This window comes from Pungitius pungitius, chromosome 12, assembly GCF_949316345.1.
Source record: "Pungitius pungitius chromosome 12, fPunPun2.1, whole genome shotgun sequence".
NCBI lineage: Eukaryota > Metazoa > Chordata > Actinopteri > Perciformes > Gasterosteidae > Pungitius > Pungitius pungitius.
The window spans coordinates 3,365,768-3,391,533 of record NC_084911.1 but is presented as its reverse complement, the minus strand read 5'-3'; the positions used below and the strand labels follow the sequence as shown (position 1 = coordinate 3,391,533).

Below are 25,766 nucleotides of genomic sequence, written 5' to 3'. Positions count from 1 at the left end.
GACATTGCTGGCATGACGGGAGATGGGAGGCCATTCACATGGGGGGGGGGTGGGGGGGGGGGGGCGTCGCAATATCACATTTTTATCACACCATTACCGTGGTCAAATTAATTTGTATGTGTGTGTGTGTGTGTACGTATATAGAGTGCCAGTCAAAAGTAACTTGAACACATGCACACGTATATGCACACATGCACCCTTTAAAGTCATAAATTTTATGACCGATGGTCATCAGCATAGAGGAACACCTGCAGTGTGGACATACAGGAGAGCAGGAGAGCACTGGTGATGGATGCAGCGAGATGACTGACCATTGGAATTTCCATAATCGTAACTCAACCCCAGCTTCAGATAACAAAACCTTGATCAAACATGATTTAAACCGAATGCCGTGTTCCGTTCTGCTGTCAGATGATGAAGTTTGTTGTCCAGACACAATTTTTTTAAAATGAACAAAAACGACGGGGGGCCCCCGGAGTAATCCCCACCGCCAGTTTTGGTGAATCTCAACCAGAGTGCTGATGTATATCATGTATGTGTGTGTATGTATATGAATGGAATCCATGAAAATTAGGGTTTCGCAGAGAACTCGAAATGTTTTCCACACGTTATTGGATTGTAATTTTGAATATCTCTTTAAAGAAAGCAACTGCTTTCTGTTCACACTGTGAAAGGGAGAATAATCTGCGTGTTGCCTGTCTGCAGACTCGCCCCCACCTTGCTGTAACCTTCGAGCCTCCGTGTAGCGTCTAATGGGGGTTGGGGGGGGGGGGATTCTAGATTGCAGGGTGTCGCATTCTCAAACCTCCCTGAAAGAACACTGATATTCTGCCATTGTGTCATAACTGCCTGCCCACATGCCCACTGCACTATTTATACCAGAGAGGCACAACTGCTGCTATAGGTACAGTTACAGTGGGCCACTTCAAACCCCAGCTGCCCTGCCTCAGCTAATAATACTGTGCGCTATACGCACCACCTACACACACAACACACACACATGCAAGCACGCACACACACGCACCACTGTTTGCTCCGCTGCTGCTTTTGGCTCCTCATCATCCTCCCTCAAAGTGCTTCCTGTATCCATCACAGTGATGAGCCGCCTCGGGCGGGCAGTCCCAACGCGCCGCCGCCCCCCCCCCCCCGCCCACAGTGAGCCGCCTGCCAACAAGCTCCCACACACGCGGGTCCGTTACATCACGACGAGCCGGTCCCCGTCCCGCGCTCCAAATCATTTTGCACATCACCATTCCAGAGGGAAGGACAGCGTGGACTGACGAAAGCAAACAAATCCTTGATACACAACGTGAAGCTACTAATCTAACTAATCACTGGTTGCCCTTTACTTTTCAGGAATGAATGCATGCGTTTGTCGGAGGGAGTGAAACGTTGGCACCGATGATTATGACAAAAACAAGGCCTAATTCAAACAAATGCACTTTGCATCTTTAGTATTTATTCCATTGGGAATAGAGAGAGTTGAAGCTTTCTGAAGAGCCAACGCAGCACGCCACACTCGAGGGTCCACGGCAGAGGACGTCCTGTTTTAGGACGTCGGTGTCCTCTTTCTGGTGTCATGGTATCCCAGTACTTAAAAGTCCGTAAGTCAACAATCACAACAAGAAACGCGACACCCAGTCAACACACTGTGTGATGTGATGGCACCTTGGAAGCAACTTTGACCTACAGGCCCACTTTGGCCGAGCAAAGCGAAATATTTCAATTAACAAAGGACAACAGTCAGTCCAATAAAACGTTTATGTTAAGGTCAGGGAAGAAAAATAATTCTACACTGTACCTCGGTGCCGTTCTGGATTAAAGTCTCATCACAGACAGCTCAAAAGGGACTCAATCAAAATCACTCTTTCAAAGTAATGATCCCCAACCAGGGTTTCACGGATGGCCTTCTCGCCATTAAAGCCCGCTGATAAGTGTGCGTGCGTGCGTGCTTCTGCGCGGATGGCACAGCATTATCGCAGCTCCGCTTCATTAGCATTAGAGCACCGCGCTTAGGATGAGCCCCGGTAACCTGATCCCAGAGATTGAGCCAAATGTCAGTGAGCCACCTTGAGCTTCCCTCAGCCGGGCGAAGGCCTCCGCACTTCCTGCACTTCGAATAAAGGGGCGGGCTCTTTCATTTGCCATGAAATACTTACGGTGGCCGAGAAGGTTCAGACAAATACAAAAGCCACAACACACCCGCAAATGCCACAGCACAACACGAACGCCACAACACAAAATACAAAAGCCACAACACAATCGCAAATGCCACAGCACAACACGAAAGCGAAAACGGAAGTAGCTAAGAAACTGCCCACGGGAGCGAGCGTATTTTTGACCAACGGTGTTACGTGCCTACTGGTTTGGCTACGCGTGCGTGTTTGTTTTGCCCCGACAGCGGCAGATGTTGTCTGCCTCGGTCACCTGATCCGTCACACATTCGCAAACATATTGCTGAAAATGTTCAAAATGCATCCCATATCCAATGCAGCGATTATGATTGTATAAGTGAGCACTACATCACTGCCACGTATAAAGAAATAAATAAAAGAACATAGGTTTATTAAAAGATTGCCACAACCTGGATTCGAACCCATGCAGTTGAGCAAAATAGCAGAACTTTATAAGACAGCGGCGCTACGCCGTCGGCCAACCGAGCTGTCAAGAGCAACTGCTAATTTCAATACTTATCATGAAATTGCAAATCGTCGGTGGCAAGAACATCTTTTGGTTCAGGGTGAGCCAAGACAACTGGTTTTTGGTGGCGTTGCGTGAAATACATAGTTCTGTCAGGTTTTCTAGCACATTGCCCAAGTAGGATTACTCTCTTAATAACATCTAAACGCGTAGCCAAACCAGTAGGTTCAAAAACCAGTAGGCACGTAACAACGGAGCTGGAGGATGCCAGATCGTTTAAGAAGTAAGTGAAACATGATTCGAATGAGGCCTACTGGCCCAAAGATGTCAGCAGCCTTGAACTTCCTGTATTGAGGAAGACACTAATTGTGCTTTTACCAGCCCAACGTTTAAAGGAACAAACTATACACTGCAGTATTTGCCCTTTCATTATAAGAGGGGGGGGGCGTCATTCCGTTTATTATCACGCATCTCGGCAGTTCCATGATGTTGTGTACGCAACTTGTTTCTACTGCCCCAAGCGTTAAATGATGAGTGTAGGTTTAAAGAAGGAGCCAAGGCACAAGTGAAAACTCATTCCAACAGGGTGTGCATGTGTGTGATGCCTTCATCGTGAACATACACATTTCAGATCTGTAGTTCGACGGTAATGGTTGTTCTTTTCCACTTCTTTATCAACAATCTTTCCTTCCCAAACTGTAGCGTTAACATTCTTTGTTTCCACAGCAACGAGTGAATCCTATAAAAACACGTGTGTTGGTTTAATTATGAGGGCCTTACTCTAACCGTTCAGAGTCAAGAAAAAGTATCAACCAAACGGTGTAAAAATACACAGTCCTTTATTCAAAAATATTAAAGTATTGGCAGATAAACTGACTTAATGTCAGCAGTGAAATGGCCTCTTGTTAAAATGTTCACTAATACACCACACTAAGTAGTATTTAACTGTTTTAACAAAACACTTTTGGTAGTTTAATAATTTGGTAGTTTCTAACATAGGGGTTAGGCCTCTCCAAACGGTCTCACCCTCAATCTAAGACGTCGAGAGATGTCAGAGAAAAGAGACATGCCTTGTATACTATAAGCTATTAAAAAGTCTTCTTTATAGGAATTGGTTTGTAAACTAATACTCAAATTACCTGAAACAATTAGGTAGATGAACTGAATTGCTTCCCAAAGTCTTTATCAATTAGAGATGCGCTGAGGAATGTTGTGTCAACACATGAATAGGACTATTTACTTTATTTAACTTTGCTACAACATAAGTGAAAGTGACCTTTAACGTTTTTTACCATCTTATTTTGTGACTCGTTGAGTACACGCGTGTCCACAAACACACACACAAAGCCGTGTTGGGTTACAGGCTCGTCGGGGCCCCATACCTCTCATTCAGAGAGCCGTTGTTGCCCCCCGAGCACGCGTGTTCTCTGCTGCACATCTTATTTCCAGCTTGCCCCGGGCCGCAGACCCCTCTGCAGTTGTTGCCCCCCTCTCCCCCCTTCCACCCCACTGCATATTCCACGGGGGCCATCGCGGCCCACCTATCTGTGACGCTGTCGGCCAATGAGGGGCCAGTGCGCGGGGGGCAAGCACCAATGAGGCCACTTTTTCATCTGTATAAAACTTTTCAGGACAGTTTGCTGGGTTGCACTTTCTGTCAGTTCAGGGCTCCGAGAGGAGAGCAACAGCCCAGAGAGCGAGCGAGAGAGAGAGAGAGAGAGAGAGAGCGCGAGGAGGTAGAGAGAGACCAGGTGTGAACACAGGAGGGTTGCCAGTTTTTAATCCCAATCCCACACTTCAAGAAAGTGGTGGGTGAACATTTTGAGCCTCGCTTGTTTTAACTGTCGGTCTCAGGCCGGCTCCAGACTTGATGTGTGAATCTTTTCTGTGTTTTCTATCCCTTTTGGTTCCCGAAGCCTCTCCGTTTCAGCGAGGATGGAGAACGCACACATGAAAGAGTCGCCAGACGTTCTGACTCACTTTGGCGTCACTGAAGAAATCGGCCTTTCACCCGAGCAGTTCAAGAAGAACCTGGAAAAGTATGGCTACAACGGTGAGGGAGACGGATGCATGGATGCATGGATGCATGGATGGAGCATTGGGAGGTGTAGAGAGTAGAAAGTGTTGTGGTGAATTCAGTGATTGAGGAATCTCAGGATGAAGGTTTAGCTGTCAGAAAGGGCACAAACGCGCTGAAGAGGAGAAGAAAGAGAAGGAGCGAGAAGTATGGAAGGACTGGAACTGTGTGGCTGTTTTTGATGGCGGTCTAACTGCGGCAAACAAAGGGGGGGGGGATAATGCAGCAGGTGCATCAGAGTTTCAGGTTTCTCACACTGTCACTAGCGGCTTAGTTTTTGATTGAAGATTTTTCAATTTATTGGTGAATTAAAGCATGAGAACTCAAGGTCAAAGGTCGTTTACCAACTGCCTCTCAGACAGTAGCCGCCCTCGGTGGGATGGAGTTAAAGAAAAAAAGTTCATCTGCCGTGAAATGCAGCCGAATGCCCTTTAAAATTGTGTGTAAGCGGACCTCGAGTCTTCGGTCGAACGCTGGAAAAAGACGGATTTGCGAAAACTCCTGCATTGTAAACTCGTCACAGCAGTGGATCTGCAGGTAGAATTCCTATAATTAATGATATCTCTGATGCATTCGATTTGGTACAATGTGTAACAAAAACAAGAGTAACGTGGAGTTGTTGTTGACTTACTAAATCGCGCTGAACGCGCTGCAGTGAAAGTTTGTGGGGAATGCCGGCAGATAAATGACGGAGCTTCAAAGAAATTAAGGTAACTGCAGAGGTCAGTTATTAAAGTCCGAGCTGCAATGAGGCCTGAACAAAACAGCTGCTCCATGTCATTCATTTCTTTTATTTTGCAGAGCTTTACAGTCTGTACATGTGCAACATCCTCTGTCCCGAAACCCTCACATGGGCACAGGAAAAACTCCCCGAAACCATTAAATTACTGAGATTCCAATGAACACTGCAATAATATATGTTTCTTTCAGGTGGTTCTTAAATGGTCAACGTGTTAAAAACAATGCAGCTATGCTTTATTAATATTGTTTGTCTCTCTTCGCCCACAGAGCTGCCGGCGGAGGAAGGTGAGTCCACTCTGAGCCTCAAACACCTGCTTTTCAATTATTTATGTTTGAATCACGGGTCCTTTTAGCGTTGTGCCACCTGCTCCTCTCCAGTGAAGCCACTGGTGATTGTAGAGCACTAACAAAATGTCCCCACCTCGCACACAACTCAGGATGCTGGATGCATTTTTGGTTGGTTTTACGATAGAAACCAAAGTAATATAGAAACTAGTGCTGTCTGCACGAGTTTGAACGGCATGCAGACCATTACGGGGCATACATTACATTTTAAAATGCATTCATTGTTGGCGTCATCACCATCGATGCTACTCAACCCTTGACGGATGCAATAACAGGTTTATTATTGAGATTATATTTTGCATTCCACAACACCCAGACAAAGTCAATATTTGTGCACACACAAAGGCTGTGGCTGATGTCATGTGGTGTTTATTCTTTACAGGAAAGACCATCTGGGAGTTGGTGGTGGAACAGTTTGAGGACCTGTTGGTCAGAATCTTACTGCTGGCCGCCTGCATCTCTTTTGTGAGTTTGTTCACTTTTCTCTTTGACTCGATACGACGTGTTTGTGCGTTGGTCGTAGCGGAGGCGGAGGTTTTAAATCATGTTCATTGTGTACGTGAGGATCTGTAACACAGATGTGTGTTGGAATTTTTGAAAAAGAAGCTACATGTCAGCTCGCCGTGGCCTCTTAAAGAGCCCCAAATCACGGCTTTGAAGTGTTAAACAAAGAAACTCTCAAGTTAAAGTTCAGACCTGTTGCTTGAGAGTTTTTAACAGTTTGGCACAAAATACGATTTTCCTAGAAGACCATTTAGTAGAAATCTGACAACCCTCCGTTTTTTTGCGCCAAAATACTTTTAGCATGTCGAAGCTGACTGGTTAGACAGTGGTTTCAATAATTAAAAAAAGTTCATGACCTCGACCATACTCGCCAACAACAAGCTGCGCCAATCAAGTGGTTATTTTTAAGATTCAATTCAAAGACAGACAATCCTGGTAAGGAGAGGAAATATAAAAAAATGAGCTTACACACTCTAGCCGATTAATACAGCGTGTGCATCCCTGTCTTTAAATTACATTTGGATCCATGTCCTCACGCTCCTCTACAACAGGAGCCGCTCTCTTCATCTCCCTCTCTCCCCCCTCTCTCCCTTCCTCTCTCCGCCTCCTCCCCTCCGCCGTGGGTCTCCAAAACAGTTTTGTGGAGCAGAGAAGGCTGGACACATTGTCTTAATCCTCAATCTCTGCCCTCCGGCCTCCCTGCACAGCTGTCATTATGGCCTTAGAAGGCCTGACGGCTGTGTGTGTGTGTGTGTGTGTGTGAGAGAGAGAAATAGAGAGAGGAAGATAAAGGGAAAGAGAGAGTGTGTGTGCACATATGCATAGCAGGAGCTTTATTTTAAGAAAGTCTCAAGCCAGGATGAGAAACTGTATCCTTAGACAAAAGGTCAGGGATGGAAGGAACGAGGGGAGGCTTGCGGCAGCAGGAGAGAGTGCGAGGAGGGGAGTGTGGGGAGGGTCTGGGTGGGGGGGGGGGGGGGGGTTCGAGGGTTGGGTTGCACAATGGCATTGTTTGTGTGTTCTCAAAGCGAGAACAGTAAATGCTGCAGATACGTGGTCGTCCTATTCATACACACAGGAATGTCCCGCCACGGCGTGCTGACGCCCTCTGACGCCCCCCCCCAGATCGATCGCGTCTTTGATGGGAGGCAGGGCGAAGACGGGGCCGTGGGGGGAGAGAGAGATAGGGCGCAAGCGACTATTTATGGCAAAAAAAAAGGGGGCGAGAAAAGATGTGAGATTACAAAAAAAAAAGTAGGGGAAGGAAAAAGCTGAATGTTGGGCGGCGTGAGCAGGGAGGGATTGGCTCCTCTCTGCGGCCCGCCGGCCCGCGACTAATCTGTGTCAATGTCAACGCGAAGGCTTTCCGCAACAGACTCCCTCGCTCGCTCAGCGGGGGGACGCGACACGTGTTGCGCGGCGGAGTCACATGTAGAGGAAAGACTTCACGCCTCGGATGACATAAGAGACAACAATGACACACGGCATTTGATCCGCTGGTGGTTGATAAGTGTCAGAAACGGATACTCTGCTCGCCATTCTGTTTAGTGCTGACCAGCAGTAACGGATGATGGGGTCGCCCCTAGCAACAGCTGGACAACAACGCTATGAAGTGTATCAGTAACGCCAGAATGAAATCAGTGTAATTATCTGATTTAACCTCTGCAACCCCAACCGTTGATCCTTAATTAAAAAAGATGTTCGAACCCAAAGAGGTTTAAACAACACAAACACTGGGACATTTTTATTAGGGGAGCAATTCCACATTCAATGCGGAAATAGCTGAAGTAAAAAAAATGAAACGCAAGCTTATTGGGGGCCACAACTAAGGGCTTTTAAAAAAAACTTTCAACTTTATGTCAAAACATGTCAAAAATTTCAGAAGCTAAAATCTGACCTTGAGAAATGTTTAGTTTCATCATAATTCTTTTTCCAGTTGATTGCCTAATCATCTTCTCTCATTGATCTTTGATTTGGGTCTAACAAAACTAGATTTTTAGACTTCACCTTCAGTGATTAAGGACATGTTGGAAGTACTTGTCAGTTGTCGACCTGCTCAGATTTGTCGGCTCACTTCACTCGTGAAGCGTCATAAAAACATTCATTGTGTGTGTGTCCCTCCAGGTGCTGGCGTTGTTTGAGGACAGCGAGGAGACCGTCACTGCCTTCGTCGAGCCCTTAGTCATCCTCCTCATCCTCATTGCAAATGCTGTCGTTGGAGTGTGGCAGGTCAGTGAACGCACACACACACACACACACACACACACACAGAGGGACAATCACAAGGACACATACCTGCCCCCGCGTTCTGCCTTTTACACACACCTAAATAGACCTTCGTACTTAGCAACAGTCACACACAATAAATCCCACACCGCGGGCGGCCTGTTCGGGTCGCGGCGCGTGTCCTTTGCAGCGAGCACACGGGAGCGCATGGAGTTCAAGGGAGTCCGGAATGAGAGGCATGACGTCAACCTGTAGGTGAAATAGGCCAAAGGTTAAACCAACGAGGTTGGGGGGGGCAGTCTGCTTCATTACAATCCTCAGTAAAAATACAGAGAGACGATTGGGTTACCGCAATGCTGGAGTGTGTGTGTGTGTGGTCGGAGTGGGGGGGGGGGGGGGGGGGGGGGCTTCATATGAATCGTGCAGCAGTCATTTGGAAACTATGCACAAGGATTCACACGTTGGGTGCGGGGGGGGGGGGAGAATGGGGAGAGGGAGGGCCGCTGGCATGGGTTGGGCTTTGCACTTTGGAGGGAAACCACAGAGAGGTCGGCCGGCCCCCCGTTAAGCTGCTGCTCGGGGGACGCACTCCTCACGCGGGCGGACCCTCGGCGTTTGGTCCCAGCGTCGAACGAGCATTCTGTTTTACAGCGGCCCGGAAACACTATTTCCTGTTTTCTGTGTTTTGTGACTTTTCTCACTGGTTTGAAGTTGGGAACAGATGATATGTACACATTTCCATGCAACAAACAGGATTTGGCACCATTTGAATGGGAAACCAAGTCAAATAAAAACCTCAGTGACCTCTGTATCTCTTTCTCTGCACGTGATGCAAAAAGGAAGGAATCTTTACACAGTCCCTTTCCTTTAAATGTTATTCAGACTGTATGAACGTTACAACAGGAAAGCATCGATCGCTGGAAAGATATTGCAGGATTATTGTGTGTATGTGATTTTATTATTTTGAATTCAGGTCATTTTCTCCACCAGTTTTAACTCGTACAATTAGATAAGTAGCCTTTGGGTTTATGACTTTTTCACTCACTTACAATTCACGTTTCCTTCAGTGTCACAATGTCAGCGTGGAGAGGCTCATATCTCGTCCTGAGTGGGTCTGCCCACGGAGGTTGTGGAACAAACATTAATGCCATTGTTTTCTGTTTTGTGGCGTGTGTATTTTTGCAACAGGAGCGCAATGCGGAAAGTGCCATTGAGGCCCTGAAGGAGTACGAGCCCGAGATGGGGAAAGTTTACCGGTCGGACAGGAAGAGCGTTCAGAGAATCAAGGCCAGGGAGATCGTTCCCGGGGACGTGGTGGAGGTTTCCGGTAAGATTCCCCAAAACTAACGGCAAAAATAGGGGCGACAGCAGAGAACCCTCAAGGTCACCAAAATTTCAATACTGCAAACAAAGGTGCACCCGAGATCCTGTCAGTTCAGTGCTATGAAGTGACAAATGTGCTAACTACAGCCACGCGGGGTTAAAGGTCACGCCCAACTTCAGCAATCTGACCTGTGCATTCTTCCCATGCTGCTCAGTGTGCAAAGTCCTGTGCATGAACCATTTTGTGACGCAGACGCAGCATGAAAAGTTCGGCTTGTGAACGCGATGCAGCTTCACGGAGCCACTGGTCAGTGTGATTGATCTGTTCCAGTCAGCAGAGGAGTAAACAAAAGAAGCAGCAGCTGACATTTGAATTGGGCAACGATAAAGTCTGGTGAAGTTAAAAGGTCAAAGGTAAAAGGTCAAAAAGTCAAATCATGACGTGGCGGATTATTTATACTAAGAATAAACTGTAATAGGTTCAGAACACACTTTAAATATGTCGCACGTACTAATAACTAAGCCAAAGCTCATCTCTGCAGCTTATTCAGGACCTCTCAACCTTGGATCCAGACAGCAAGTGTTTTATAAACTGACTATTGCTTCAGAGGAATGATAATCGACTCTGAGCCGAAAACAGTTCAAACAGATGACTTTTGCACTAGAAACTATTATTTGTTTGACTCCAGTTTTCATGTAATGAAGAAGCTTCTGGGCTCATTCACTCATTTACATCAAAAGAGTCACATGCACGCACATGTGAGTGTGTGTGTGTGTGTCGGGCAGTGTTTGTGTGTGCGTGCATGTCTCCTGATGTCCTTCAGAATGAACATGGACCCTTTTAAGGCAGCCACAGAAAAAAGGGGGAGGAGGGGAACTAAAGGAACTTTGAGGGTAGAAAAAAAAAAGCAAGCTTGAGTATTAATACACTTAATATCGCTCCTCTGTCTCTCGCTCTGTTTGCTCTACACCTGTTCTTTTCATTTCATGATCTCCCCAAGGTCTCCCTCTCCCTCTGTCTCTGAGTGTGGTATCAGCTTTCAACAACAACACATCTATCCACAGTGCTAAAACCAGTGGATCACCCCCCCCCCCCCCCCTCATCCCCAGGCCGCCTAATGCTGCATTCACATTCACATTGAGCTGTTTGCACTGTCATCCCACGACTCGACAAATCAAAAGGGTCTCATGAGCTGCTTTTTTTGTGTGTGTTTCTGCGTTTGTGTCTCTTTTTGTGTTTGATACTAGTTGGTGACAAAGTGCCAGCTGACATCAGGCTCATCTCCATCAAATCCACCACCCTGCGCGTGGACCAGTCCATTCTCACCGGTAGGTATCCGGGGGAAATGCAGACATATTTATTGATGTCCGCTTCCTCCCCCGAGCCACTCACGTACGGCCTGTGTATGTGTGTGTGTGTGTGTGTGTGTGTGTGTGTGTGTCTCCCACAGGTGAGTCCGTCAGCGTGATCAAACACACCGATGCCGTGCCCGACCCCCGAGCCGTCAATCAGGACAAGAAGAACATGCTGTTTTCCGTGAGTCTTTCTTTTAATGAAAACTCCTCCTCGTGCTGGCCTGCCTTTTAATAGCACCTACAAAAACACACAATACAGTATAAACAGATTAATTAAACAAGACAATTAAACCAATCAACAGACATATTAAACCACAAACATTTTCTACCTTGGACCAAACACACCTGAGGCTTATGAGAATGTCACCATTACCTTTCCCTTTACCTGATGATGGTGCAATCGGATCTAAGGGGTTGCCAAAGTTATGACAGTTCATCCCGAGTGGGGGCCTGAATGCGCCACTAGCCAAATTCTGTGGTCATTTCTCTAAAAATCCGTTGACACAAGCAAACCTTATCGTGGCACTAAATGAAAAGTCAGGCAATCACCGACGTTAGTACGATTCATTTGTTCACCTCATGAATCTCTGTACAAAATCTCAAGGGTTCCTTTCAAATCGCTGAGATTTTCTCAACCAGCTGACCTTTTTTTTTTTCTTTCTCTGCCAAGGGAACCAACATCGCTGCAGGAAAAGCCACCGGCATCGCCGTCGCAACCGGCGTCTCCACTGAGATCGGAAAGATCCGCGACCAGATGGCTGCCACCGAGCAGGAGAAGACGCCTCTGCAGCAGAAGCTGGACGAGTTCGGAGAGCAGCTCTCCAAGGTGGGCACACCCAGAACACTGTTTTAAATGACTCGATATAAAACAAATGTCTCACACTCACCCTCTGACTGGTCATCTCAGGTCATCTCCCTCATCTGTGTGGCCGTGTGGATAATCAACATCGGCCACTTCAACGACCCCGTCCACGGGGGCTCCTGGATCCGCGGGGCTGTCTACTATTTCAAGATTGCCGTGGCTCTGGCTGTGGCCGCCATCCCCGAAGGTGAACTCCCGGGCCCCCCCCGTCTGTGTGTCGTCCCGTGTAGACGGGCATCAAAGGGAAAAAAGCCACTGGCTGATTGATCGTCAGAATATTATCGAGTCACATTGAGGAGGAATCGTTGGGTTTTCTGCTCACAGATCTCGGACACTGTTGTGTTCAGCAGATGCACCTTGTTCACTTCGGGATTTTCATAAAAATTCTCCTTAATAAAGGCGTGGACCATCGTGTGTCCTGGTTCACTGACGAACAATGTCGAGCTCTTCTTGCTGATGAGGGACGGAGGCGGCTTTATCCGACTCTTCTGGGAGAAGCAGCTGTTTCTCTGTTTCAGCTCCAACAACAGATGGCTTTTGGAACCGTGTTGGTCAATAAGTCGGTCTTCTATTGTTACCCAGCTCGCTCTCTACATCAAAGAGGTTCACCCACTTCAGACACTTGAAACAAAAATAATGTTTCCCTCTGAAACATTCAGGGACAGAAACAATCTGCTCGCATTCCTCCGTCACATCGGAGTCAGCTGCAAACTGGCCGCGCTCGTCGCACACTGCGTTCTGATGATGCCAAAAGGGCAAGATCATATGCAAAGACAGATGCCTCCATAATGTCACCAAACTGGACGCTCTCCAGACCTCCTTCACGCCATTGTCAGACTTGATTATTGCCAAGAATCTGAACACAGGAATCCTTCGGCCTGGGTGTCCTCCAGCCTGACGGCTTTAGGGACCCCAACTGTTGCCCGCGCCCCCCCAGCGGCAGCTGGTTTTCTATCTTCTAAAACCTGGTCTCCTGTTCCTTGCACCGCAGGTCTGCCCGCCGTCATCACCACCTGCCTGGCTCTGGGGACGCGTCGCATGGCCAAGAAGAACGCCATCGTCAGGAGCCTCCCCTCCGTGGAGACCCTGGGCTGCACCTCGGTCATCTGCTCCGACAAGACCGGCACCCTCACCACCAACCAGATGTGTGTGACAAAGGTGGGTGCACACCAGTCACATCGGGGGGGGGGGTCGGGGTCTGTGGGAGCAGATCCAATGAAAACGTCTTGTTTTTTTTCCGCCTCCCTGCAGATGTTCGTCATCGATAAAGTCGATGGGGACAACGTCTCCCTCGGCCAGTACGACATCTCGGGCTCAAAGTACACCCCCGAGGGAGAAGTGTGAGTGACACAAAAAAAAAGACCACGCACACACACACACACAAACAACATTTGTGTATATATACTCGTAAATGTTGTGTTTTTTACCAGTACGAGGAACGGCTCGTCGGTGAAGTGCGGCCAGTACGACGGGCTGGTGGAGCTGGCTACCATCTGCGCCCTGTGCAACGACTCCTCTCTGGACTACAACGAGGTGCGCACAGCATTCAGGGAGGGGGGGGGGGGGGTCATTTCGGGTTAATTGTGCCACGCGGCCCGACTTGAAATGGACGCTTTGTTCTGTGTTGTTGCCCCGCGATGCAGTCGAAGGGCATCTATGAGAAAGTGGGCGAGGCCACTGAAACGGCGCTGTCCTGCCTGGTGGAGAAGATGAACGTGTTCAACACCGAAGTGCGCGGCCTGTCCAAGGTGGAGAGGGCCAACGCTTGCTGCTCTGTAAGTGTGTCGCGGGTTTCTTGTACACAAAGACGTGTGACACCGTACAGGAGAAGTATCTCAACCACTAAGCAACTCAAAGTCTTCATTGGCGGAAAAGAAGACGCACATAAACCGCCGCCTTCCTCCTCCTCCTCCTCCTCCTCCTTTTCTTACAGGTGATCAAGCAGCTGATGAGGAAGGAGTTCACCCTGGAGTTCTCCAGGGACAGAAAGTCCATGTCAGTTTACTGCTCTCCTGCCAAGTCCGGCAAAGGCCCCGTAGGAAACAAGATGTTTGTCAAAGTGAGTGTCACAGATTTGCAATTTGAAAGAAATGAATCAAACGATATATTATTCAAACGCCGTGTTGATGATGTCAACAGGGGGCTCCAGAAGGTGTCATTGACCGCTGCGCCTACGTCCGCGTGGGCACCGCCCGCGTACCCATGACCGGCCCGGTCAAAGACCACCTGCTGTCGGTCATCAAGGAGTGGGGCACCGGGCGGGACACCCTCCGCTGTCTGGCACTGGCCACCTGCGACACGCCGACGAGGAAGGAGGACATGAAACTGGAGGACGCCACCAAGTTCATCAACTACGAGGTAGGGGACGGAGGGCGACACTTTAGACCGTGTCTCATCCGCGGAGGTGGATGTTGCTGCATTTTATGAAAAGGACTTTTTTTTACTCCCCCAGACTGAAATGACCTTTGTGGGCTGCGTTGGCATGCTCGACCCGCCCCGTAAGGAAGTCATGGGCTCCATTGAGCTGTGCCGGGCCGCCGGTATCCGCGTCATCATGATCACCGGTCAGTAGAGGCGCAACCCACTCTCTCATCCCCCCCCGCGCCCCCCGGTGACGACCGAACCGGTGAACATCTCTGTTTCTGTCGCCCCAGGTGACAACAAGGGCACGGCCGTGGCCATCTGCCGCCGCATCGGCATCTTCACCGAGGACGAGGACGTCACCGGCAAGGCCTTCACCGGCCGCGAGTTCGACGACCTCGACCTGTACGACCAGAAGATCGCCGTTCGGAAGGCCTGCTGCTTCGCCAGGGTGGAGCCGTCCCACAAGTCGAAGATCGTCGAGTTCCTGCAGGGCTTTGATGAGATCACCGCCATGGTGAGCGCAAAAGATGCAGAGTGTTGTTGTTACTGGTGCTGAGACCGGAAGGGAACCCACCCATCTTAAAGGACGGATGGACCAGAACAATAACGCGTGTGTCCCTCTCCCGCGCTCCGCCAAGACCGGTGACGGAGTAAACGATGCCCCCGCCTTGAAGAAGGCGGAGATCGGCATCGCCATGGGCTCTGGCACTGCCGTTGCCAAGTCTGCCTCCGAGATGGTCCTCGCCGACGACAACTTCTCCTCCATCGTGTCCGCCGTCGAGGAGGGCCGCGCCATCTACAACAACATGAAGCAGTTCATCCGCTACCTCATCTCCTCCAACGTCGGCGAGGTCGTCTGGTGAGCAGGGCGCGCCCGGAGGGGGTGGGGGGGGGAAGAGAGGAGTGCCGAGACGCAAGTCTTTGGGTCTAAACGTCCGCTTCGCTTCCTCTCAGCATCTTCCTGACGGCGGCGCTGGGTCTGCCCGAGGCTCTGATCCCCGTCCAGCTGCTGTGGGTCAACCTCGTGACCGACGGTCTGCCCGCCACCGCGCTGGGCTTCAACCCTCCCGACCTGGACATCATGGGCAAAGCCCCCCGCTCGCCCAAAGAGCCGCTCATCTCCGGCTGGCTCTTCTTCAGATACATGGCCATCGGAGGTACGACGCAGAGACGCATCGCTCACGCCGCACGGGAGTTTTTTGGTGTTGGGGTACAGCAAACGTTTATGATGCCGCTGTCATTTGGGAGGACAGAATGAGAGAGAGATGATGTTGTTGCCGTGGTAACACATCTGCCTTCTGTGCATCACGGGGCAAATTAACGTTGATTTCTTCAACAACAACAACCTCCTCAGAAACTCTCTGGGTGTCATTGTACAATCGGCTTTCCCATTTTATTGAAGGTATTCTTTGTTCATATCTCCTCCAGGTTACGTTGGTGCTGCAACCGTCGCAGCAGCCGCCTGGTGGTTCCTGTACTGTGACGAAGGCCCGATGGTTTCCTTCCACCAGCTGGTTAGCATTTCAAACACTCCGCTCCTCAGGCAGCGTGCAGGACTTTAGTGAGATGTAATGTCTCCGTCGTCTCCCTCCCCCCCCTCAGTCCCACTTCATGCAGTGCAGCGAGGACAACGAGGACTTTGAGGGGATCCACTGCGAGGTGTTCGAGGCTGCCCCCCCGATGACCATGGCTCTGTCTGTGCTGGTCACCATCGAGATGTGCAACGCACTGAACAGGTCCGACGACACTTGAGCTCCACTCGCTGTACCAGTGCTTCTACCTCCCCTGAGTAAACCAGTAGCCACGATTAGCTCCCAGTTAAACAAACAGGACTTCTACTTAAAGCTACAACTTAATAGACAATATTTACCATGTCAGTCATTCAATATTCAACAGGTAAATGTGTCACATGCTTATTCTTTATGACATTTATTTTCCTACTTTCACCGCAAAAACAACATTTTCTGTCTGCATTAACGTCCTCCCCCCCCCACCCCCAGCTTGTCTGAGAACCAGTCCCTGGTGCGCATGCCCCCCTGGAGCAACCTCTGGCTGGTGGGCGCCATGACACTCTCCATGTCCCTCCACTTCATGATCATCTACGTTGACCCCCTCCCCGTGAGTCTGGCCTCCTGCACCACAGCCCGGCAACACATCCATCCATCTCTCTCTCTCTCTCACATGCACATGAACACATGCACATGCACGCACGCACATGCACATACACATGCATGCACTCACGGCCTATCCAACCTCTGTGTTGCCATTGCTTGAATACAGACGCAGCGCTCAGCTTCCCAAATTACTGGCGGAGGGGGGATTTAAGGTGGCACGCGATCAAATCCGATGCTTAAGTTTGTTAACTCCTAAAATGGTGTGATTTTAAAAGAAATATGACATTTTGTATCTTCGCCTACACTGGTGTGAAGATACAAATCCTCAGATAGGACTAAACACTCTTGAGAGGGAATGACGCTGCAGGTGTTCACGTGAGCAACGGCGTTAATGTCGCTCGACAGCTGGCGTGTTGCTAGTTTGGCCGCTTTAATGCGACGCCGCTCTCGTCCACAGATGATCTTCAAGCTCACTCACTTGAACGTGGAGCAGTGGCTGATGGTGCTGAAGCTCTCCTTCCCAGTCATCCTCATTGACGAGGTTCTCAAGTTTGTGGCTCGCACGTATCTGGAGGGTAAGCTAAACACGTGACCTTCATGTTTTCCTGAAAGCAGATGTTGCCCAGCGAGTCTGTATTAAATATCCATATTATTCAGGTTTAGATCTACAATGGCAGTGCTTTGTATTGACATTTTAAAGGGGATTTGGACACAACTGATGCTCGTCACTTATTTACAGCCTCAACAGCTGGGACGATTTCATCCTCCTCTAAGAATTTTAACTGAACCGGTGCAGCAAATGTCTCCATTTGATTCCTCTGACTCCAGCTCCAAGTTGAAGCACTCTGCATCGTGCACAAATGTTCATTTGAGTTGTACTCCGTCTTGCAAATATTTTAGGACTAATCATATACACTCACCGGCCACTTTATTAGGTACACCTGTCCAACTGCTCGTTAACACTTAATTTCTAAGCAGCCAATCACATGGCGGCAACTCAGTGCATTTAGGCATGTAGACATTGTCAAGACAATCTCCTGCAGTTCAAACCGAGCCTCAGTATGGGGAAGAAAGGTGATTTGAGTGACTTTGAACGTGGCATGATTGTTGGTGCCAGAAGGGCTGGTCTGAGTATTTCAGAAACTGCTAATCTACTGGGATTTTCACGCACAACCATCTCTAGGGTTTACAGAGAATGGTCCGAAAAAGAAAAAACATCCAGTGAGCGGCAGTTCTGTGGGCGGAAATGCCTTGTTGATGCCAGAGGTCAGAGGAGAATGGCCAGACTGGTTCGAGCTGATAGAAGGGCAACAGTGACTCAAATAACCACCCGTTACAACCAAGGTGGGCATAAGAGCATCTCTGAACGCACAGTACGTCGAACTTTGAGGCAGATGGGCTACAGCAGCAGAAGACCACACCGGGTGCCACTCCTTTCAGCTAAGAACAGGAAACTGAGGCTACAATTTGCACAAGCTCATCGAAATTGGACAATAGAAGATTGGAAAAACGTTGCCTGGTCTGATGAGTCTCGATTTCTGCTGCGACATTCGGATGGTAGGGTCAGAATTTGGCGTCTACAACATGAAAGCATGGATCCATCCTGCCTTGTATCAACGGTTCAGGCTGGTGGAGGTGGTGTCATGGTGTGGGGAATATTTTCTTGGCACTCTTTGGGCCCCTTGGTACCAATTGAGCATCGTTGCAACGCCACAGCCTACCTGAGTATTGTTGCTGACCATGTCCATCCATTTATGACCACAATGTACCCAACTTCTGATGGCTACTTTCAGCAGGATAATGCGCCATGTCATAAAGCTGGAATCATCTCAGACTGGTTTCTTGAACATGACAATGAGTTTGCTGTACTCAAATGGCCTCCACAATCACCAGATCTCAATCCAATAGAGCATTTTTGGGATGTGGTGGAACGGGAGATTCGCATCATGGATGTGCAGCCGACAAATCTGCGGCAACTGTGTGATGCCATCATGTCAATATGGACCAAACTCCCTGAGGAATGCTTCCAGCACCTTGTTGAATCTATGCCACGAAGAATTGAGGCAGTTCTGAAGGCAAAAGGGGGTCCAACCCGTTACTAGCATGGGGTACCTAATAAAGTGGCCGGTGAGTGTATATTATTAATATATCGTGTAGCTTTTTCTTAGAGAGACTATGCTAAACTAATCTAGCTAGCTAGGTTGGCAGAACAGTGTTCATCTCATCCCTCTAACGAGGAGCAACGTATCAAATTTGAATATTTCCCAAAACAAACGGACTCTTCACTCAGGGCACTTTACCACTCAACCTCGGCCACACCGCTCAACTGCTCGTTTGCTTCTGCAGGGAAAGTCTAGAGGGGAGGAGCGACGGAGGAGAAGCAGAGCGAGCGAGGAGAAGCAGAGCGAGCGAGGAGAAGCAGAGGCTGGAGAGAGAACAGCTGAGCGCTGAAGGAGCAGATCAAAACGTCGAGTGGCATGAATACAAAAGAAAAACACATGCGCCATCTGAAAATACACCAAAAGAAAGCTGCAAAATATTTTTCTGTGTATGTACTGAAGTTAATATATATATAGGTGAGAGTTATTAAAACTATTGTGTTGATTCTATTCTTAAAGAATAAAGATATGTATTAAAGAAGGCCGTGGATGTCTTTTTTCCAATATTTATCACTACCGTCAATCACAATTGGAAACTTAAGTCATCTAGTTGCATTAACATGAAAAGCAACACATTTATGACTGGAGTTTGATTTCTGACGGTTGTTGCACCAGTGAGGCAGGTACATTTTTTAATCCCAATAACTGATATAAGGTATAATAGAGTTAATGCAACCTTTTATGGCCAGTGATAAAGTTATTAAAGTTGAATCTGCACCGGCTGTACTTTGTATTATTTTCAAGATCATGTTAAAATAGATCAAAGGCAAAATATCACATGATACAGTATAAAGTATATTGTGTAGAGAAAGATATTCTACAGTCTACTTTTACATTTGCTGGCACTCTTTCAGCTTGTTAGGTGGCTCTGCAAGGAGGGTTAAGGAACTGTATCATAATATATGAATAGAAACTTAAAGGTTAGAGATTTTGGATTTTGACAGTCTTTACTTTGCACAAAACAATCCGGCGAGATGAAACTCATTCCCATTATTTCTTCATAGAGTTTCAGCATCTGTTCAAATTCACAATCATCAATTAGCGACTACGGATGTTACACAAAGAAGAGTAGTTCACAATAATTAGCTAAAATAAAACATCAACAATAATGCATACGATAAAAATATCCTATCTGAAATGCAGTTCATTTTGGGGAGCTTTCCACTTTGCGTCACTGTGATCGGATGTTCTGCAAAGAAAAAAAGAAGTCTGCACCGGAAATTCATTGCGTAATTTGCACAACAGTTAGTGACACAGTGAAATGTTGAGTGTTCTGCTGGAATCATGTCAGTTTTAACAGGAAACCTTTTGCATGTGTATTAGTGGAGGAATAAACGCGTTACTGGATCTAAGTCATGGACAGGGAACCATCACCACAAGACACCTGTCTCTTTGGGAGCGTCCCGCGTGAGACGCGCTGTAGCAGCACCGGCCGTGACGACCCCGGCGCCCCCCCCCCCCCCCCCGACGTCGCTCCACGAGGCCGCCTGGTCCTCGCTCGGAGCAGTTAAACATGGGTCCGTGCTCTTTGGTTCCGTAGCTCACGAAGCGTCTGCGGGCAGCGAGCACGCCTCGCTCACTCCCTCCTCCAGGATCTCCCTGACTTGTTCAAGACTCTCAGCCTGCCGAATTAGCTCGAGCTTCACCTGGAGGGACGGACGGGGATCAGAGAAACAGCATTTTTCACTGACGTATGGAGAAGATTGCATCAGTTTTGAAAAGAAGAGGTTTGTTTATATATATATATATATATATATATATATGTATTATATATATATTATACCTGAAGCGACTGGGAGAGCTGGACGAAGTCCTTCTGGACGGTCTGGGTGGTGTCGACCTGCGAGCGCAGACTGATCACTTGGCTACGCAGCTCCAGACTCTGCTGATGGAGGGACGCCTGGCAGAAACGTGGTGACAGATCACAAAACGGGTCACTTTGGTAAATATCAACAAATGCAAGCGCAGGAATTCACGAGCTGGGTTCCAGTTGTTGTGGATTCACGAGTCAAACTTGTTCCCCGTTGTGTTGTTGTTGTAAAACCATGTGTATTCATCTTAAGACTGAGATGAATAATCGTGATTCATTGGTCTTCACTTCCCAACAAGCAGGTGCATTTACTTTTTCATTACTGAGGGACTTGTTGGTGCTCTGCACGTGAGACAGCGCCACCCGCAGGGCTTCCGCTTCGGTGCGGCAGGCCAGCAGCTCGGCGTGCAGCTGTTCCCTCTGACTCTGGATCCTCTCGGTCTCCGTCTTCAGACTGGACAGCTGCACTGCACCCGGGGGAAAACACAACTCATTACGAGTTGCCTCTCATTTCCGCAGTTTCATTGGATAGACAACACTGAACTCGCCAAGAGAAGAAAGGGGAAACCAGTATTGGACTAATCGTTGTCGCTACACCAACCAGAGGACCTACTAACTGTCTTACCGGGCTGATAGTAAAGCCAAAGACTCACCTCCTAAAACATCTGATGACGGTTGTTGCGAGTGGCAGCAGAGAGGAAGAGAGAGAGAGAGAGAGAGAGAGAGACAGGGAGGTCAAAAACATACAGCAAAGTGTGCTAAATCCGGCCCTAAACAATAAACGGATCCACGGACCGTTCTCCTCCGTCCGGGTGTCCAGCTGCTCCCGCAGGTGGACGATCTCGATGCGAAGACGCTCCTCACAGTGCGCCCCCTGTAGGGCGGACTCAACAGTCAGCACGAGCTGATCCGAACAGGCTTCCACAGCCGAGACATTGACTAAACAAAGTAATTAAGCAGTTTCAAGCCAACAATCAGCAGTAAATGGCTGGATGGAAGATAAATTAAAAATCACACAGGTTTCTGTTCCCTATACAACACTATGAGAAACTATTAAAGTAATTTGACCTGCAGTGTTGCTGGGAACGATGAGCTGGAGTCCGGTGCCTCGTGCTCAACCTCCTCCCCTTTCAGCCTGGACAGCTCACTGCACACCTTCCTCTGGGAAAAGGATAACTCCGCCTGGGCGTAAACATGCAGATGTAAGCACCTACGTCGATTCGACGAGGATACATGTTGCATACAGCGAGGGGAGTTGAGGGCCTGTTGTTGGCTCCATCGCTGAGAGATGGATGAGTGAGTCATGATGCACTTGAGTTGTGAATTCATGGCAAAGTCTCCATTTAACAGCTGCAACTTAATTTCTGTTCTCAGCATCTTTTCTCAAAAAACAACCCAATAGAACAAAGTTAACATTTTAGGTTTATTCTTCTTATTTCAGAGTTGGATGAAAAGATTAACTAGACTGTGATTTCTGAATGGGAAATATAGCCAATTATAAAAACTGATAAATGAGGGGAAACGGCTGACCTGACACACAGCAATCAAGCACATACAGGTATTTACTCCAAAATGTAGAATTCTCTCCGAGAAGCTGAATCCCCGACACAGACAATCAGTAGGTCTGCGTCGTGTGTCACTCACCAGCCGACTCTGGACTGCATTCTGTGATTGGCTGAATGACTTCTGTATGTCCCGGAGGAGGGCCTCTGAAGTGTGGACTTGACACTGGAGCATCGATACCTGAACACACACACGTATCCTTATCGGCTCTGTGCTCAGGCCTTACTCTCTCAGTGCTGTAAGACGCACACACACACACAGGTGCTGACCTGTGTGTGTGTGTGGTTGGTCTGTGTGTCCAGCTCCCTCTCCAGATCCTCTTTCTCGGCCCGCAGCCGACTCGTCTCCCCTCGCAGCTCGGACACCTGCCCGAAAAAAACACCCTTCATCACACCGCCACAAAAACGTTGTAAAAGTGCAAGACCCGAGTTGATAGAAGATTACAAAAGCTCCACCTGAGCATTGAGTGCGTCCCAGTCGCCGTGGGTGACCAGCCGGTGTCCGGCCGGCGGCAGGTAGATGGCTTCGGGCACCAAGGTTCCCGTGGAGACCAGCGAGTCGGTGTCCTCCTGAGCGTGGTGTTTTCTGGGCAGAGACGGCGTATCCAAGGAGAACGAGGACAACGAGGCCGAGTCGCAGTGCCGCAGGGAAAAATACGCCTCCGATGCGGGCGGGGTGCCCTCGCCCTCCGGCCCCGCCTCCGGCTCTGCCGATTGGTTGTGCCTCCTGTCCGTCGTCGACGACGCGGCCTCGGCCTCCGTCAGGCTGCTGGTGATGGACGGAGGGGATCCGTTACTGGCGACTTCCGCATCCGCCCTGACTCGCCTTCCTCCGATCTATTGGGTGGAGGAAAAACAAAAAATCATCTTTGGGGTCACGTCCAGGACGTTGGGACACAATATAGGAAGAAAAAAACAAAAAACAAAGAGAAGCACAAATGCAAACACTGACCATGTTTGTCCCACTGGCTCTCCTCCACTCCCCCGGCTGAGACTGGAGGACAGATATCCTGGCCTCATACTGCGCTGCCGTCTCTGCGGGGACACGAAATAACAGTCAGAGGGACAATATATCTGCTTTATTTCAACAGATGAAATTCGTCTTTATAGAATTCCATAAAGGCACTATTCTATAAAAAAGTACAGAGGCGTTTGAGATTCTGATTCAAGACGTTGAGGTTTCAACAAGAGACACGTTGTTTTAAAAAGGATTATAACTTACTTAACTGTTCCCTGCCCTCTCCTGATACCTCATTATCCCCCGACTGCATACCAACATTTGAGTCCCTCTAAGCTTTGAATCAGATGTTTTAACTAATGCCATTGATTGAAAGTTGACAATATTTCAAAATTCCACAAACAGAAAACCAAAAAAACGAATACGTTTTAACGTGAAGCGACTCGGGCGTGCAAACAGGCGGCGGCCAGCACCGCGCTGTGCTTATCATGAAAACGCGAATGCCCAGACAAACACGCACTGACCTCGCAGGGCCTCCTGCAGGGACTGGATCTCCTGATCACATTGTTTTTGCAGCTCTGCCAGTTCCTCCTGTTTGCTCAGCTCACAGATCGTGGCCACGCCCTGCCAGTGTTGGGCCTGAGCGCGGTACTCCGCCAGCTGGGCCTGCAGGCTCCCCTCTGAAAAAAGGATTTTAAAATGTCTTTTAGCTTAATGAGGTTGTTTTCAAAAGATGTTGGCATCGGTAGGGACGGCACCTCGCACACTAGTGGGAAACAGCAAGGGAACCATTGGTTCCAAGGCACCTCGCCTCTTGCTCTTGTGTGCACTTGGCGTCGGCCAGTCACGTACGAGTGCCGGAGTACTTTGATAAAAAAATTTCAGGCCATAAATGACCCAGCTGACTGTATTCTTAGTTGTTTGAGTTTATGCCAAGGAAACATGAGCTATGGTTCACGTTGCTTTGTATACTGGGAGAGCAATGAGGAGAAGGATCCCCAAGGTCCAACCATCTCCGTATACAAACGATTTCTCTTTCGTTTTGTCTACTCAGTGAATCACAGAAAATTATCTAATCCCATTGCTCAACGTCTCTGATAATTAGTCAATGCGCTGTGCACAGAGTAATATAATAAGCGGGTATAGAGCTGAAAATGTAATGTATTTATGCCTGTGTTACAGATGGGGCTTCTGAGACCCAAATAAGCATTAAAACCGTTCATTTGATCTTGCTGCAGCTTTTTTATTTAGTTACTTGCTTAACATTAGGAAGTATCAAGGGGATTTGTAACACTGTCAGTGCCCTGGGGTCCATTACTGACATTACATTATTATTACCGGTGCCAGATAAAATGTAATTATTGATTGTCACGCACAGCACGAGGATGAAATCCTGCTTATTGTTGACAGGCGACGACCAACGGAACCCGCCAGCAACACCTTGCAGGTCAAGAGTCGTTGCCACTGAGCACGACCGGTTCGCAATGACAGACACGCCGGAGACGTGGAACAGCGCGCACATGACGCGGCCCACGCGAGGTCCGCGGGCCAGGGCTCGGACACCGGCGGAGTGAAAGCTAAAGAAGACGCGTCAGGCTAGCAGCTAAGCCCCGGCCCGTTGCGTTTCTATGGCGGTGGGCGATGCTAACGGGCCGTTTTTGGTCGGTTAACCGAACCGGGGCTGCTCCGGTATCTCCCTCCCCGTCCCCGGTGGAGGGTTAGACACGAGTTACCGCTCGTTAAACCCCGTGAGAAGTAACGTAAGGCCGTTTTTTTTTCTTCTTTTTTTCGTTACCTGCGTCGTCGGTTTTTGAGCTCATCTTCTTCCCCGTCGGACGAGTAGGAGGGAAGCAGAATAAAATAAATTTAAAAAAAACACGTCTACGAAAAGTGCGAGGAGGTCATTTCGCTTCGGGGCGTGGAAGCGACCGGCGCGGCGTCAACTTTCAGGAAACAACTTTCCCCGGTCCGAGCCCGCGGAAATCACGTCAACCTGCTTCCTGTCCTCCGGCCTTTACACGTCGCCTCTGACCGCTTCGTTTTTTGTTTTTTTTTTAACCGCTCGCTGTTTAAACTGCGCTTGAAAACCAAAAGTAAAGAGCAAATGAAGTCGTGAGGGAGGTGGTTTTTCTTTGTGTGGTTTGACGCACCTTCGGGCAACAGGTATCCGCTCACGCGCACTGCGAAATACATGAATAATCATTTATTCATTAAAACATGTGCATATTTATTTATTTCGTAACAGGTAAGTAAATAATTACCTTTTTCCATTTGATTTGAGAAAAAATCGTATCTTTTATTTTGGCAATTTGATTAATGTCTGAACAGCATGTTTTTAATGCTCCCCTAAACCGACAATATTACCCCGTGAAAGGTATACAAAGTGTTTTTTTAATGATTTAACAAAAAAAAGTACATCCAATTTAGTTTTGCCCATTTGCTGATTCTCAGGTTGCTTTAACATTGTGCACAATGTCCTGCAGGTGATAATTCGGTGATGGGGTTTTGTGCGGTTGGAGGTCTCTGCGGATCCCGCATGGTGTCTTTTTTGGCTTCTGTAGCTGTGGCTCCATCATATACGGCTTTCACCGCCCAAACAGTACAATTCCTGCTTTTAAACCATTTGTGGAAAAGACTGTTATTTTCACATTGATAGCTGCTTCCTTTTCTTGAGAAAGGCCTGACCACTCAAGGGTTATAGTTTCCTGTTTGCATCTCTTAATCT

At 48.4% G+C, this 25,766-nt stretch overlaps 2 protein-coding genes across 7 annotated transcripts; one reads left to right on the top strand and one right to left on the bottom strand.

Moving 5' to 3' along the window:
- Positions 1–4,260: 4,260 nt before the first annotated feature.
- Positions 4,261–19,192, top strand: atp2a1 (ATPase sarcoplasmic/endoplasmic reticulum Ca2+ transporting 1). Of its 6 annotated transcripts, XM_037476258.2 has the most exons (25): positions 4,299–4,448; positions 4,557–4,693; positions 5,726–5,743; positions 6,186–6,268; positions 8,432–8,536; positions 9,722–9,860; positions 11,105–11,185; positions 11,308–11,393; positions 11,883–12,038; positions 12,120–12,261; positions 13,066–13,232; positions 13,326–13,414; positions 13,505–13,607; positions 13,718–13,849; positions 14,008–14,133; positions 14,214–14,432; positions 14,527–14,638; positions 14,729–14,952; positions 15,077–15,297; positions 15,393–15,595; positions 15,867–15,952; positions 16,041–16,174; positions 16,439–16,556; positions 17,010–17,127; positions 18,899–19,192. In XM_037476258.2, exons 2-25 carry the CDS (start codon positions 4,576–4,578, stop codon positions 18,907–18,909), a joined length of 2,991 nt encoding a protein of 996 aa, XP_037332155.1. In that variant the 5' UTR covers positions 4,299–4,448; positions 4,557–4,575; the 3' UTR covers positions 18,910–19,192. The 6 variants fall into 6 exon arrangements, with proteins under 6 accessions (XP_062421926.1, XP_037332155.1, XP_062421925.1 ...); XM_062565942.1 differs by lacking the exon at positions 18,899–19,192 and having other exon boundaries at positions 4,261–4,391; positions 17,010–17,159; XM_062565941.1 differs by lacking the exon at positions 18,899–19,192 and having other exon boundaries at positions 17,010–17,159.
- A 683-nt stretch (positions 19,193–19,875) lies between these two features.
- On the bottom strand, positions 19,876–25,728 carry rabep2 (rabaptin, RAB GTPase binding effector protein 2). The gene is made up of 12 exons (XM_037476261.2): positions 24,837–25,728; positions 23,566–23,721; positions 23,036–23,118; positions 22,540–22,920; positions 22,354–22,449; positions 22,166–22,264; positions 21,590–21,703; positions 21,317–21,395; positions 21,175–21,186; positions 20,834–20,988; positions 20,495–20,611; positions 19,876–20,357 (listed from the first exon to the last, which is right to left on the bottom strand). Exons 1-12 carry the CDS (start codon positions 24,859–24,861, stop codon positions 20,253–20,255), a joined length of 1,422 nt encoding a protein of 473 aa, XP_037332158.2. The 5' UTR covers positions 24,862–25,728; the 3' UTR covers positions 19,876–20,252.
- Positions 25,729–25,766: the final 38 nt, after the last annotated feature.

Coding starts and splice junctions, on each gene's coding strand:
- atp2a1 (XM_062565942.1), top strand. CDS start 4,576: ATGGAGAACGCACACATGAAAGAGTCGCCAGACGTTCTGACTCACTTT. Junction 14,953..15,076: donor TTGATGAGATCACCGCCATG/GTGAGCGCAAAA, acceptor CGCTCCGCCAAG/ACCGGTGACGGAGTAAACGA. Junction 15,953..16,040: donor TGGTTTCCTTCCACCAGCTG/GTTAGCATTTCA, acceptor CCCCCCCCTCAG/TCCCACTTCATGCAGTGCAG.
- rabep2 (XM_037476261.2), bottom strand. CDS start 24,861: ATGAGCTCAAAAACCGACGACGCAG. Junction 22,450..22,539: donor GGGACGCACTCAATGCTCAG/GTGGAGCTTTTG, acceptor TTTTTCGGGCAG/GTGTCCGAGCTGCGAGGGGA. Junction 21,704..22,165: donor ATGCAGTCCAGAGTCGGCTG/GTGAGTGACACA, acceptor GTTTACGCCCAG/GCGGAGTTATCCTTTTCCCA.